The sequence below is a fragment of the Cordyceps fumosorosea genome (assembly GCF_001636725.1).
Source record: "Cordyceps fumosorosea ARSEF 2679 chromosome Unknown scaffold_1, whole genome shotgun sequence".
In the NCBI taxonomy this organism is placed as follows: Eukaryota; Fungi; Ascomycota; class Sordariomycetes; order Hypocreales; family Cordycipitaceae; genus Cordyceps; species Cordyceps fumosorosea.
In genome coordinates, this window is record NW_017387301.1 from 2,842,263 (window position 1) to 2,857,058 (window position 14,796).

The 14,796-nt window shown below is 56.4% G+C and overlaps 7 protein-coding genes across 7 annotated transcripts in view; 3 read left to right on the forward strand and 4 right to left on the reverse strand.

Moving 5' to 3' along the window:
• Positions 1–537: 537 nt before the first annotated feature.
• On the reverse strand, positions 538–1,520 carry ISF_00914 (Fe superoxide dismutase; the record flags this gene model as incomplete). Its single annotated transcript, XM_018844521.1, has 2 exons — positions 538–1,169; positions 1,280–1,520. 2 exons carry the CDS (start codon positions 1,518–1,520, stop codon positions 538–540), a joined length of 873 nt encoding a protein of 290 aa, XP_018708971.1.
• A 939-nt stretch (positions 1,521–2,459) lies between these two features.
• Positions 2,460–3,692, forward strand: ISF_00915 (vacuolar membrane protein; the record flags this gene model as incomplete). The annotated part of the gene is made up of 2 exons (XM_018844522.1): positions 2,460–2,957; positions 3,033–3,692. 2 exons carry the CDS (start codon positions 2,460–2,462, stop codon positions 3,690–3,692), a joined length of 1,158 nt encoding a protein of 385 aa, XP_018708972.1.
• Positions 3,693–4,445: 753 nt separating this feature from the next.
• ISF_00916 (hypothetical protein) lies at positions 4,446–6,197 on the reverse strand (the record flags this gene model as incomplete). Its single annotated transcript, XM_018844523.1, has 1 exon — positions 4,446–6,197. One exon carries the CDS (start codon positions 6,195–6,197, stop codon positions 4,446–4,448), a length of 1,752 nt encoding a protein of 583 aa, XP_018708973.1.
• A 241-nt stretch (positions 6,198–6,438) lies between these two features.
• ISF_00917 (hypothetical protein) lies at positions 6,439–6,678 on the reverse strand (the record flags this gene model as incomplete). Its single annotated transcript, XM_018844524.1, has 1 exon — positions 6,439–6,678. The coding sequence occupies one exon, from the start codon at positions 6,676–6,678 to the stop codon at positions 6,439–6,441; it is 240 nt and encodes a 79-aa protein (XP_018708974.1).
• A 3,285-nt stretch (positions 6,679–9,963) lies between these two features.
• Positions 9,964–12,391, forward strand: ISF_00918 (Alpha-N-acetylglucosaminidase; the record flags this gene model as incomplete). The annotated part of the gene is made up of 3 exons (XM_018844525.1): positions 9,964–10,217; positions 10,325–10,473; positions 10,527–12,391. The coding sequence occupies 3 exons, from the start codon at positions 9,964–9,966 to the stop codon at positions 12,389–12,391; spliced, it is 2,268 nt and encodes a 755-aa protein (XP_018708975.1).
• A 93-nt stretch (positions 12,392–12,484) lies between these two features.
• ISF_00919 (Thioredoxin-like fold protein) lies at positions 12,485–13,138 on the reverse strand (the record flags this gene model as incomplete). The annotated part of the gene is made up of 1 exon (XM_018844526.1): positions 12,485–13,138. The coding sequence occupies one exon, from the start codon at positions 13,136–13,138 to the stop codon at positions 12,485–12,487; it is 654 nt and encodes a 217-aa protein (XP_018708976.1).
• Positions 13,139–13,754: 616 nt separating this feature from the next.
• The window catches only part of ISF_00920 (Zn(2)-C6 fungal-type DNA-binding domain protein), a gene marked incomplete at both ends in the record, with an annotated part of 1,807 nt that continues 765 nt past the window's right edge, over positions 13,755–14,796 (forward strand). The window contains one exon of the mRNA XM_018844527.1: positions 13,755–14,684. Coding sequence (XP_018708977.1) covers positions 13,755–14,684 — 930 coding nt within the window. The remainder of the gene's footprint in view (positions 14,685–14,796) is intronic.

Here is a 14,796-nt window from a genome sequence, read left to right on the forward strand (position 1 = left end):
CCCCCCCCCCCCCCCCCTCTTTTTCGCATTCCCCTTTTTTTTATATTTCCATGGGAATAATCAGGCGCGAGCCAAACTTTATTATACCAATTTGAGATTTCCGATCCTTTTTGCTTTCTCATCTTCACTCACGGAGGGAAGCCCTCTCGGTTTTAGTCGAGCCCCATTAGCAGGAGTTATTTAGGTAGCATTTTACATAGCAATGCATATGTTTTTTAACCTGGTTTGGGAGCATGCTGTGAGTTTGCAATGTGAGCAGACAACGGATGAGTAGATTAAGGTGGCTTGCCTGAGCGGGCCCTGTCCACGGTGATCTAGTTGTCAAGGTATGTGTATATTTCCGTCTTCCGTAGAGGTATACAATTATTGTACAAGTTTGATGAGATGTATTTAGATCTCGTGGTGGTAGGAGCTTCTCGTCCCTAGCCAAATTTTGAAGCCGTTTTCTCGCCCAACCCGTCTCTTCATGGCTTTTACTTCGTTGCTTTTCCCCTCCATCGCACACAAAATGCCGCCATTGTGGACTGCGATGTCCGCTCAGTTGGCGCCTTTCAGGGCCTGGCGCGTAAGCCCGGCCCTGCTCGAAACCAGCTCCCAGTCGACCAGCTCCCACCACGCCTCGGCGAAGCCGGCCTTGCCACCGCTACCCCCCGCGCCGACGCCCCAGTCCAGCAGCCAGGCGTGCTCCCAGGTGTTGAGGCACAGCAGGGGCTGCAGCTCGATGCCGCCCGGCGGCAGGTTGCCGGCGCGGTGCTGCGCGCCCTGGAGCTGGTTGCGGAAGTAGGAGCGGGCGCTGCCCTGGTCGCCCACCGTGTTCATGTCGGTGGGCTGGGCGCGCCAGTGGGCGCCCGGGTAGGGGGACCCGGCGAGGTAGGTGGACAGCACGCGGTAGGCGGCGGGGCCGGTCTTGACGAGCCACACGAAGCCGGGGCCGAACATGGCCGAGGCCGTGAGAATCATCTCGCGGCGGAGCGTCTCGACCGAGGAGAAGGAGGCCTCGAGCTCGGCGCGCAGCTGCTCGGGCATGACGACGGGCGCGGGGGCGATGCCCTGGAAGAAGAAGTGGTTGTTGTGCGCCATGGAGGCGTAGTTGAAGATGGGGGCCTGGTTGGGTTCGCGGGCGGTCATGAGCGCGATGGTCTTGGCGTCCTTGTCTTCGAGTTCGGTACCTAGAGGGGGACGGTCGCTGTCAGCATGGAAGACTTTCGGCGGCCATGTCGCGCCCGATATTGCGCGGGACGACTCGACCGGGGCAACGGCCCGAGGGCTGAACACGAACCGGCTGTCAGGGCGTTGAGCTTCTCTACCGTCAGCGCCATGTACTCTGACCAGGCAATGTTGAAACCGCCGGGGCTCATGAGGCTGGGAACTCCCTCGGAGAAGTCATGCGCGAGCGTCGGTACATGGTGGATGGCGCGAGCGGCGAGGGGCGCGGCGAATCTGGGAGCTGTCGAGGTCGTGGAGGGTCGCAGGCTCTGAGCGAGGCCCAGGCCGGACGTTCTTAACCGTGAGCGGAACATGTGTGAGAACTGAAGAACGGGTACCGGAGGCGTAGGAGAAGAGAATTACAGCCGCGAAAAGGAAGACGAGCGGGCGCAATTCGTGATCAGACACTGATTGAACTGGTCGTGGGCAATTGGTCGCGCGACTGCTCTATGGTGACTTTTTTCTGGTGCAGAGCGGCCCCTTTCGGAATCTGGAGCTACGTTGAGCCGATGGAGCCGCCTGAGTTAGCACGTTACGGGTCTGTGACGGCTTGATGACGGGTGCCTGTGATTGACACTGTAGGTATAGGTAGAGATTTTTCTTTTTCACATTTCCATAAAAATATTTGTAGATAGATTGTCATATCTCTGATAATTTGATCTATCTCTCTTTTTGTTCAGTAAAACGAAATAAAAGTTTAGGTAAATATCTCAGCCATAGACAGGTGCATTGCTGCTAAATGCCTACTGGTAAGGCTCCCTACCCAAGCTGACACACACAGGGCTAGACACTAAGCCACTGCCGGCCTCGTAACGCTGGCACGCTAAGCCCAACACCTGCCACATCCTAGACGTAGATATGATCTGGTGATGCCGTCCACGAGGATCCCCTCCTTCACATCATCACTATTACTTTTTGGGGACCCTCGACACTCGCATCGTGAAAACTAGCAGGTGCTGCGTTCTCACCGCCTCCACAACATCCAACTGCATGGCCTCAATATTCACGAACGTCTGACGCCCCTGTGCGTTTTCTATACAGAGAAGCGGAGGCCGAAAACACGCCGCGGTTCTTGTCCTTGTTTCAGCCTGCAAAGGGCATATCGAACGACAACTAGCCTCACCTGCAACGATACCTCCGCCATCCTGCTGCATTACCAACCCCCCAGGAAGATTCTTCACCGTCAACCGCCTACCCCCATCGTCCACGAACCCCGAGACTGTTCTCGACCTTGACACATCTATACATCCACCATGGACGCTCTGAGAGCAGCCGCCATCGGTGTCGACCATCCCGACGCGGGGGGCCTCGTCACCGCCCTCGCATCCAGCACCGTGGCTATCTCGACGGCCACCTCGTTGCTCTTCGTCACTGCTGCCTCGCCAACCGCCACACCGTCGCCGCCGCCGCCGTCCAGCCCCCACGACTCCGAGGGCGAGTGCCAACTGCTGGGGTCCTTTGCGCTGCTCGTCCAGGCCGCCCTCGGGGGCCTCGCGCTGCTGGCCCTCGTCTACAAGCGCTGGCGGGAGCGGCCCCAGCGGCCCGTCAAGATCTGGGCCTTTGACGCCTCCAAGCAGGTCTTTGGCTCCGTGCTCGTCCACATTGCCAACATCTTCATGTCCATGCTCACCAGCGGTCGCTTCTCCATCACCGCCGCCAACGTCGTCAGCCGTGGTACCACCGCTTCCGCTGCTGCCGCGCCCTACATGCCCAACCCGTGCTCCTTCTACCTCCTCAACCTGGGCATCGATGTGAGTAGAGACCATGCCCCTCGGCAAACGTTCAAACTTGTGTGTTCTCGCGCATACTAACTAGCTAAAAAACAGACAACCCTGGGTATTCCCATCCTCATCGGACTCCTCCACCTCCTGACCGCCGTCGTCGCTCTCACGCCTGTCGGTAAGCCCCGCGAGTCGATCCAGTCCGGCCACTACGGCAACCCGCCCAACGCGTGGTGGTGGCTCAAGCAGTCCGTCATTTACTTTTGCGGCCTCTTCCTCATGAAGATCTGCGTACTCATCATCTTCATCACCATGCCATGGATATCCAAGGTCGGTGACTGGGCGCTCAGCTGGACCGAGGGCAACGAGAAACTGCAGATCGCCTTCGTCATGATGATCTTCCCCCTCATCATGAACGCCCTGCAGTATTACATCATCGACTCCTTCATCAAGAAGCCCATCTCCGAGACCGATCCCCTCGATGACGATGAGCATCGCCAATTCCGCCCGCTCCGTCCCGACGACGACTCGCTCCAAGACCTCGACAGCGATGGCGACGCTGACGACGAGGCGCCGCTGGTCGACAAGGCGTCTACCAGGACGAGGACTACGAAGGCCGGGAATGCGGGTCGACGGGGCGCCGGCAGCGAAGAGTACGACCCGGACCTGGACGGCGACGCGAACACAATCATCGGCAGCAGCTCATCAAGCACTGGTGCCAAGCCCTCGACGCCGGTGACGATGAATCTCTTGCCCAAGGAATGAACCACCTTTTCGATACTACTTCCGTTCCTGTAAAACTCCGCAAAGCACTTGGATACAGCGATTTTGTTTTTAAAACAGCCGTTCATTCTTGATTAACTGTCCTCTGCCTCTGATTTTTTTTTGTCTCCGCTCTTTTTGTGTTTTCTCATACTCGCAGGCGTTTTGGCCATTGCATTTTATATTTCGGAACAAATGTCCCCATGGGAAAGGCGCTTGTACTAGATAAGTAGATGGCTATAAATATACAGAAGAGCAATTACAGCGCAAATTCTGCCTTGACGGGCGACGTATTCCCGTTCTAAACGTGACTTGACTAGTAACGATCCGTGGGCTATAGTGGAGTCAGAAAAAGGCGTGGTAGTTGACACACGAGATGATAACAGTAGTGATAATCAAAAAGGATAGGACAACGTTATCGACGTGCCATGTTGAAGAAGCGATCCATGGAGAAAAGAAAGGGTTCGTTATGAATTGAAGAAGAGTAAGTAAATAAAAAGAACGTAAAAAGATAATATAGTTGTATCATCAGGTTGAAGAGAATGGAGTCCCTGTCAAGAGGAGAAAACGCCAGATATATATAGTCAGAATATATGCAAATTTTCTTGTTCCCACCATGATCAAAACACGCCAGTCCGCCGATCAATAGGTAGAAAAATTCATAGTTTGCCAAGCAAACATTTGTTCAGTTGCGAGTTTCGCTCCTGCCATTACGCTTGGAGTTCATCCCAGTCCGGAAGCATCTTTCTTTTTCGTTTAGTAACCGTTCCAGCCACCCTGGCCTTGGTTGTTGTACGCTCGAGGCTGGCCCTGGAAGCCTTGCTGTTGCGGCGGCGGTTGGCGCCGCTCGCTGTTCGCGGTTTGTGGCCGCGAGAAACCAGAGGTGAAGTCGAATCCGGCATTGTTGGTGATGGGTGATTGCGGCTGGGGCTCGGCAAACGCCGTTTGCCCGTTGGGTCGGCCGATGGGCACGTTATGATCGGGACTGCGTGCTTGCCGCGGGGCGGGCGAGTATGTGCGGTTAGGGTCGGGGCCCTGGTTGAAGCCGGGACGGCTGTATGGGCTCTCGTTATGCGCTGGTGTAGTGAGAGGCGAAGGGTTAAAGGGCTGATCAGCTCGTGGGCCGAGACCGCGTCGAGGTCCAGCGCCGGGACCGGGAGAACCACGAGGCCCCGGTGATCTGGGAGACATGGAACTAGGAGAGTTTCTCCCGCGAGCATCAATGCCATATGGCGGCCGGGGGCCCATATTCGACGGGGCTGCATTATCGCCAGTACGCTGACGTCTCATGCCGTAGCCGTCAGGGGCTGATCTGCTGTCGGTAGGGGATTGGCCGTACTGCCCATACTGCCCAGCACCTGAGCCACTAGAAACAGCGCTCACGACGGAGTGCTCTTGAGCGTCGTAGACTTCGGGTGCATCATGACGAGACAGGGCCGCGGGACTCTGCGCAGGAGGGCTCCGGCTAGCAGGCTGAGCAGCAAGCTCGGCAGCAAAAGAGTGAGGCGAGCCCTCCGCGTGCTTTGTTTGGGTCGGACCAATATATCCGCCATCAAGCTCAATTGGGGCCACCTGGTCGGTCGCCATCTCGTAAGCAATAGGCTCCGGCTTCTTAGGCTCTTCATGTACGGGAGCCTTGGTCATGGCGCCGGCAGACATTTCGGCAAAAGCAGCATGGACGTTGACTTGGGGCTGCTCCTGACGCCTCGGTTCGTTGGGCATCTCGACGAATCCGCCTTCCTGGCCGCTAAATGGATTGGGTTCAGCAGAGAGCTCAGTATACGGCGACACTGGTTGTGGCTGAGGAGTGCCGTAGCCGCGGGACCCTGGTGCGGGGGACTGGTGTCGCATAGCCCCGGCGGCGAGGGCGGCGCCAGCTAACCCACCAGCGAGCCCTGCGCCGGCCATTGCCGCACCGGAGTGGCCCCCATCATGGCCACCAGCACTGGCGCCAGGCGAATCGTATGGTTGGTCGAGGCCATAGCCATCTGCCAGGCGGTTGGCGTTGTACTCATGAGGCACATTGAGATTCTGACCCGGGCCTTGGTTGTAAGCATTGTTGTATGCGTTATTGCCATAGCCACCAGGGCCGCCGGGGCCGCCGGGCCCTCCTTGGTTGTAGCCTTGATTATTACCATATCCAGGCTCGTTGAGGGGACTGACAGGTCGTTGCCCGTATCCTCCCGGGCTTACAGCAAGATTGTTCGCCATGTAGCCTCGTCCAGGGCCCCCAGGCCCGCGGTTTGGAGGATTGTAGGGACCCCGGCCGTCGGCAGCATTCATTGGGCTAACTGCGCCAGCGGCGGGTAAGCCTGTACGTGGGTCATGTGTTGGTTTCTTGAGCTGGTTCATTTCGACAGCGTTGTCCTCCTCAACCAGAACCTTTCTGGATCCCGCTCCTTCCCAGCTAGGCATTTGCGGCAACGAGTCTTGGTTCTTGGGTGTATCGAAGGAGGCATACTGCGGCGTCTCGTGATGCTGAGGAGGCGGGTGAAACGAGGGCTGCATAGGCGCCTGTGGCTGATAACCGTGATGAGGAGGGATATAGGGCTCGTCGAGGTACTTGTGTCGACGACCGCCCGGAGGATCGCAACATCCGCAACAGTTTCCGCAGCACTTGAAGCACCGGAAGCAGCCGCAACAACATGATTTGGCGCAACAGCAACAACGGGCAATACACCATAATATCGAGAATATGATAAGGCTGCCTATAATTATGATTGCGATGACGGGCCACCTAGTCCAAAAGTTAGTACATGCAATGCAGATGGGCAAACTTGACGCGAAGTACATACTTGCAGTAGGCAGCCTGCATGCAATTGTCCCAGCTAGAAAAGGCAGTTTTGACATCGCCGACTTTCTGCTGTGTATCACCAACAAGGTCGCGCTTATGAGCCTGGGCGACGAGATGTCTTGCGAACACATGAGTAATGGCCTCCCAAGCAGTTGGTTGCAGGCTGCGCGCCATTGCGAGTTCGATGGAAGACATTTCGACGGTGTTGAGGCCGAAACGAGTGTACGGACGAGGCAATTCGGTCGAGTGGGCGATAGCGTCACAAGACGGCTCGTACGGGCTGCGGTGACTTGAACGGTTGCTGTTTAAATGGACATTCCGAATTCGCAGGCGGTTGTGGAGGCGTGAAGGAGTAAAAATTAGAATTGGCGGGTAGAATGATATAGGCGGGCAGACAGGGTCAGGCGCTTGGATGCAGAATAGGTCCCAGGTTGAACAGCTTAGAGCGAGAGGTCGAAAGGCCAAGAGCGGGGGCAATGAGATGATGGCACAGCGCGCCGGATATGTCTTGGGAAGAGGCGGGCGTATCTTGAGTGTCGGCTGACCAGGAGTTTCTGTTCGGGCAGGCTGCGCGAAGCCACCAGCGAAAGCCGTTTAGCGCGGCTATGATGTGGCTTTGGTATATGGATGGGATACGAGGTTCGAGGCTTCCGGAGCCGTGGCGTCGCGGATGCTAATGGTGTACAAGCAAGCTCGTAGATTTCGGCGAAGAAAGAGGCGAAAAGGAAGGAATATCGCTAGTCGGTCGAGTGAGGAGAGTCGAGGCGTCGATCGAGGCGCAATGTCCTGGGTTGGCGCAAGAAGGCCGAGGTCGTACTGTAACAAAGTGGCGTGGTACCAAGCGCAACGCAGGCACTTGGGAGTTTCAGGACAAGAAGAATGGAAGAATGGAAGAAAAAAATGTATAAAAAGAAGACGAAATAAATGAGTGACGTATGGCGAGGACGACGGTCGCCTGGTGGAAGAGGAGTTCGTACTCAACCTCGGCCGTGGGCGAAGATGGTGAGGAAAGAAGAAGAAAGGAGGAAATAGTACAGGTGGTCGGTCTACCTAGGAAGCAGGGGCTCAGAGTCGAACCCCAGACAGATGGACCATTTCTAGGATGAGGCGGAGACGAGGTTGTACTAGTAATGTCGAGGAGAAGGGGGGGCGGGCGAAGCGTAGTCGGCAATGCGAGAAGTAAGTCGAGAAGAGGAATGGAAGATCGGACAAAGGATAGGGAAGAAGAAAGGGAAAAACGAAAGCACAGCCCCCCCTCATTGGTTTGGTTTGGTAGGTGCAACAGAACAGCGCGGGAAGCGGTATTTCTTGGTGCGTCCCAGTGGACCCGACCGCTGAGAAGGAGCCACTGCAGCCGCTAAGGCAGGTACAGAATCCACTAAACACCTGCGTGGGCGCCCCGGAGTTGGGCTGCAAATGCCCTGTAGCATTTTCGCCATAGGCCCCCAAGCAGGGTCCTGAGCACTGACCTGACGTGAGCCCCTCCGGGGAACAAGGCCCTGTGCCTGTAAAAGTGGACAGTTATGGGCTTGGCATCAATTTGGCTTGGAATTAATTAGTCGCCAAGATATAATAGTACTATGGTTTGCGCATTTTTATTGCCTTTTTGAAGTTTCTAGTTCCTAGGCCTTTTTTGTTATCTTTTCTCTGCATCGCATTTCGTCGCATTCCCACTCACTTGCGTATCTCCAGCAAGACACGTCGTGCCATCATCCCCTGAAGCGCCCCCTTGTGACGACGTCACTAACAAGCAAACTGCCCGACGATCTATTGTTGGACGGTAAATTATTCCCCAACTTCTGCCGCTCCAAATGCCGCTAACAATGTCCATCTTTCTTCCCCAAGAAAAAAAAAATGTAAGAAAATCATTTCCAATTCTGCCTTGGATGAGGAGCCCTTTCCATTCTGCTCCACGTCAGCAAACCCACCAATTCCCCGCTGACCCCTTGCCGGCTAGCCATCCGTCAATACCGTTGACGTGCAATTCCCGGTCACCGACTGTCCCAATGCGCCCGGGCTTTGGGAGCAGACATTTTTCGTCACTGGTCGGCCAAAGAAACATCCATCGACTCAATATGTAAACCCGACTTATTTACATCCGTCCCTTGCCGCCCATTTCGCTTCTTCACCTAATCGGCCTCACTCCCTCCATACTCAAAGAAAACACGGATAGTGTTGAATATGAGACAACTGCTGCGCTGGCATGCTGCTGGCTCCCAGTACTCGCTCGGACCTTGTGGATATTTGTTTCCTCTTCTGTAACGACGGCGCCCAGCTCTCACGATCGGAAACAGCATGGGCCGGGCAGTCGTAAGCTTTGCTTCAAACATTGTTATTCCGGCGGCGGAACTGCAGTGATCAAGAGTAGGCTTGCTTGGTTACATGACCAGCGCAGCGCCAGGTTGCATATCTTCTCAGGTTTCATGATGAGCACTCCTACGTCCGCCATAGTTTGCGTTATTTGTTGTGTTTTGAGCTTTTGATTAGCAAGGACAAATCTCCGTTGGCGTTCGGTGGATGAGTTGTAGTTGTTGGCCGTAGGAGACGGGCAACGTCGAATATTGTCCGTGTTCCGCCCAGCGTCTTCCCAGCTATACGCTTCATCTCTCGTTGTTGACTACACCCCTGCACATTGCCCGGGTACTGACACGTTCATGTTTTTCTAAGTAGACATCAATGGTCATACTAGCCTTGTCATATTTGCATCCTTGGTACATGATGATAGTTCAAGGCTGTAATAATGATATTGAAACCAATTTGGCCGTTTATTTCCATCAGCGGAGCAATAGCATATTGTTTCATGTTTATACGTCAGCACATAAAAACAATCATGATAAGAATGATTGATTCCACGAGGCCTCAGCTACCAACGCGGTTCTCTGACGGACTCACAGAGGAACTCTACATGCATGGCGACTTGTCAAGTATAGAAGTGACGCAATGCACAGTCGCTTGGCATCCAATCCTACCTTAAATCTTAAAATTCGTAATATGCCTTACCAGTATCCCCCATCCCCACGATGCCCTCATTTATTGGCAGCTGGCTTTGCGTACGTAGGTGCCTAGGGTACCTTGCAGGGTACCCCCACCTAACGGCATGAATCATTTAGCGCTGCTACTGTAGATAGCTCTCACCTGGTACAACGGGCGCAGTCACTTTGGCGAGCATCATCAGATGAATTTGAACCTGCAAATCCCATATGTCAAAATGATTTCGTAATAACGAAGCTTTGCTATTATTATGTGGCTCGCCGTTGACAATTGTTAACAGGGCCTCGTGGGGGTGGCACCCTCTCTGAGTGGCGCCGTTGTTGGCTGCTGACCACTAGCGTCATCCCGTCTTCCTGTTTGTGGATATTGCTTCTTTTGTTGCCTTGATCTTATTATCTACCATGTGTCCTCCTCAGCCATTCCCAACACCAGCTCTCTGCTTCACGACACAAAATTACAGAAGCTTGCTGGCTTCTAGCTGTCGCTGCAATGCGTATTCCTCAGCTTGCCTGGCTCCTGACCGCCGTCACCGGTGTCGTCGCATCAACAGCACCCTCTACCGACGGTGTCGCGGCCTTCATCAAACGCAGGCTGCCGGACCATGCCGACCGCTTCCAGCTGAGCATAGCGACTGCCCCCTCGGCCACAGCCTCGGCCGCGACTAATGATAGCTACAGCGTGTCAAGTGACAGCAATGGCAGGATTCACATTGAGGGCACATCGCCGAGCGCCATCATGCAAGGGTGAGTTTCGTGCCGTAGCGCGCATCAGACGACGGAGATGCGCATAAGACGGTCCTGCCGCCTTGATCTTGGCGCGTTTGATCTGCTAACCGCGCAAAACTCTACAGGCTGCATCGTTACCTTGCAGATGTCGCCCATGTCGACATCTGGTGGTTTGTCGGGAGCGACTTGCACAAGGCCCCCAGGACGCTGCCGCGCCTGGACAAGAACCTCGAAGGCTCTAGCATTGTCCAGTATCGCTACCACTGGAACACGGGTTCGTCGTACAGCATGACGCGTCTATCCATGGGATCTAACCAAAATTTACAGTGACGACCTCGTACACCAGCGCTTTCTGGTCATGGGAAGACTGGGAGCTCCAGCTCGACTGGATGGCCTTGCGCGGCGTCAACCTTGCCCTTGCGTGGATTGGCGTCGAAAAGATCTTTACCGACGTGTTCCTTGATATTGGCCTCACCCACACGGAGATTAACTCTTTCCTCAGCGGTCCCGCGTTCTTGGCTTGGCAGCACTTTGGTAACATCCAGGGCTCCTGGGGTGGAGATTTGCCCCAAGCCTGGATCGAGGACCAGTTCGAACTGCAAAAGAAGATTATCAAGCGTATGGTCGAGCTGGGAATGACGCCAATCCTTCCCGCCTTTCCTGGATTTGTCCCTGAAAACATCACCCGTGTCTGGCCCAACGTCAGCCTGGCCGAGAGCCCCGTATGGAGCGGCTTCTCCGGCCGCTTCACCGCGGACAAGTACATCACACCGTATGACCCGCACTTTGCCGAGCTGCAAAAGGCATTCATAACCAAGCAAAACGAAGCCTACGGCAACGTGACCAGCTTCTGGACGCTCGATCAGTTTAATGAGAACAAGCCTGCCTCGGGCGAGCTCGACTACTTGAAGAATGTCAGCCACAATACCTGGAAGACACTCAAAGATGCCGATCCCAGTGCCGTGTGGGTGATGCAAGGCTGGTTGTTCGCTTCGGACAAGGCGTTCTGGACTGACGAGCGTGTCAAGTCCCTCCTTGACGGTGTCCCCGTGAATGAGGACATGCTTCTCCTCGACCTTTTCGCCGAGTCCACCCCTCAGTGGCAGCGGACGGATTCTTTCTACGGCAAGCCTTGGATTTGGTGCCAGCTACACGACTATGGAGGTAACATGGGTCTCTACGGCCAGATTGAAAATGTTACCAAGAATGCCGTCGAGGCTGTTCACCAGTCCAAGTCTATTGTCGGGTTTGGTCTGTCCATGGAGGGTCAAGAAGGCAACGAAATTATGTACGATCTTCTACTAGATCAAGCGTGGAGCAAGGATGCCATTGAAACCGACAAGTACTTTCATGACTGGGTCACGGTTCGTTATGGAGCGGATCATAAGGAGATCCCCGAGGACCTGTACACTGCTTGGGACAAGGTCCGATCCACCGTCTACAACAACACTGATGCCTCCATCACTGCGGTTACAAAGTCCATTTTTGAGCTCGTCCCTAGTACCAGTGGCCTTGTCAACCGAACTGGTCACCATCCCACCAAGATTAGCTACGATACGAAGAGCCTCATCAGCGCCTGGAATGACATGTTTAATGCCGGGAACCAGGCGACCTGGCTCTTCGAGAACGAAGCCTACCGGTATGATCTGGCCGATTGGACTCGTCAAGTGCTCGCCAACGCTTTTGAGGCGACGTACAACAAGCTCATACAAAAGTACAAGGACAATAACATCAAGGGCGTCAAGTGCGCCGGCGGCAAACTTCAGGCGATCCTTCAGACCATGGACCAAGTCCTCGAGACCAGCCCCCATTTTCAACTCTCCACCTGGATCCAGGCGGCACGCAAGAGTGGCGGCGACGCTGCCGACTTTTTCGAGTACAACGCTCGGAACCAGATCACGCTCTGGGGCCCCAATGGCGAGATTGAGGATTATGCCTCCAAGCAGTGGGCCGGCCTCATCGGCGACTACTACGCCCACCGCTGGCAGATGTTTGTGGACTACCTCGTGGCGACGCACCCCAGCGACTACGACCAAAAGGCATTTAAGAAGAAGCTCCTGGAGTGGGAGACGCAGTGGAACAACAAGACGATGCATGCCCAAGTCGACGTCGTCGACGGTGCTAGCAAAAACAATGTGCAAATTGTCCTGCGTGACACGGCAAAGAATTTATTGGATATCTTCCAGGTTTGAACTTCGAGTGTACATAGTTAATTAGACCATATAGACTATTGGATAATCACTACCATATTATTATCAAGCACCCGCGGCTCAAGCACCCGCGGCCTACAGAGCATCAGCCCACTCAAGCATCGTGCTTGGGTCCAGCCTCTTGCTCCAGTCCGGGTCGGCATGCACATTCCTGACCACGCCGGCCTTGTCTATCAGCAGGTTGGCCGCCACCGGCAACTCACGCGAGTCATCGCCGTTGCGAGCCACCTGGTCGACCCCCATCGCCCGGGACACCTCCCCCAGCGCCTCCGGCTGGCGCCAGACCAGCCCCAGCTGCCGCGCCACGTCGTTGCCGCGGTCCGAGAGCACCTCTAACCGCAGTGCCTGCTTCTCCACCGTCGACAGCGACGCGTCCGGCAGCTCCGGCGATAGGGCAATCAGCGTGACGCCTCGGGCGCGAAAGTCGTCGGCGCGGCGCTGCAGGAACGACAGCGCGACGTTGCAGTAGGGGCACCACCCACCGCGGTAAAAGGTGACGAGCACGCCGCGGTCGGCGGCGGCGAGGAGATTGGAGAGGGAGACGGGGGCGCCGAGGGCGTTGGGGAGGGTGAAGGCGGGAAAGGGCGTGCCGGGCTGGATGACGAGGGAGGGGTTGAAGGTGAGCTTGAGGTCGTCGATGGCGGTGAAGATGAGGGAGCTAATGTTTTCGGGGACGTCGGTGCGGACGTGATTTTCGATTTTGGCAAGGGCTTCAGTCTGGGAAGTCATTTTGAGAAAGAGATGGATTTTATAATGTTGGAATAGCTTCTGTATAAGACGGCTGAATGTGGGAGGTAGAGGAGTTGGTGAGGAGCAGGGAGTGAGAGGTACCGAGCAGCGTATTATATGGACTCAGGGCCTGGATGCGCTCACGCGGTAAGTTGATAAAAACTTACACATATGCCTGATTGAATGTCGTAAAACTCGATTACATATCCTTTAATTGTTAATAACTTGCAGACTTGCAAACCGTTATACCACGAGGCGGAGCCCCACTTTCGTGCGAGGTTGTCGGTCGAATTTTACAGGACATATACAGGACATTCTCCTGCAATTACCGTGCTAAAGTGGTCCTAGCTGCTAAGGACTGTCCGTCAAATTCTAAAACACACCTTGTAAAGTTGAAACGTCGCCCCGAGCCCGACCGAAGCAGATATTCACGACCTCTTCCACCATTCCTCCCAGCATGCTACTAAATAAAGCGCCAAACGTGAACTACCAGGATCAAAGACGTTAGCTGACGAGGATCCCCATCATTTGCTCTGGATTAGCCCGTTTGTGGAGTGCCGCCGCCGGTGTTAGGCCATCGGCATTTTCACGCAGTCCGCCCACCCCTCCCGCAGCCATGGGCGTGCCCGGGAAGCGCATGCGCCTCGGCACCAAGAGCTGCGCCGAGTGCCGACGACGCAAGGTCCGGTGCATCGTCCGGCCGGGGCAGGACCGGTGCGACGCCTGCCGCGCGCATGGCAGCAGCTGCGTTCCGCAGGAGAAGCAGCCCCGGGACGACGACGCCTCCCCGCCGACGTCGTGGGGGAGCGACGACGTCGCCGCGCTCAAGAAGAGGCTGGACGAGCTGGAGGCTCTAATGAGGGGCCTCCCGGGAGACATGCTTTCCCACAGCGTCCACGGGGCTGAGCCCGCCGCTGGGCTCACCGACGGAAGCACCGCAGCGGCCGTGTCAGACTCGCCGCCTTCTGCCGGGGCTTTCCAGCAGCAAGACAGCCTCACCTTTCCATCGTTAATCAGCACGACGCAAATCAGCCCCGCGCTTCAGAACTCGCCCTTGCTCGGCCTCTTCAACGCGTCCTCCATCTTCGACCCCGTCGAGTTCGCAGACGACGCACCGCCGCCGCTCACCCCGAGCGCCTCGTCGCGGCTGCGACGATGCCTCGCCGACTTCGCCCCGTTCTTGCCGCGCCCGGAGCGCGTCGCCGCCTTCTTCGCCGCGACGCAACAGCACTGGCCCGTCTGGCCTCCGTACTTCCACGGGTCCGGCGACGCCGACCGGCTCGCGCCGGGCCAGGTCCCCTTGGCGGAGCGCACCTTTCACGGCGCGCTCGTCTCCGGCCGGCCCGGCCAGACGGCCAAGGCGGTCCTCTTCCTCGCGCTGTGCATCCAGCAGACGCCGAAGCACCTGCTGCCGCTGCCGCCGTCGGTGCGCCAGCGGGACCTGGTGGACACGTACGCCGAGACGGCGCGGGAGCTGCTGCAGCTGGACGAGGACGAGGGCACGCTGGACGGCGTGGAGGCGATGAACATGCTGCACAAGCTGTCCGTCAACGCGGGCCGGCCGCTGCGCGCGTGGTCCTGGAACAGACGGGCGATCGCGGCGTCGCTGCGCTGCGGACTGCCGGGGAGGGCGGGGCGCGGGGGCGAGCAGCGCGCCG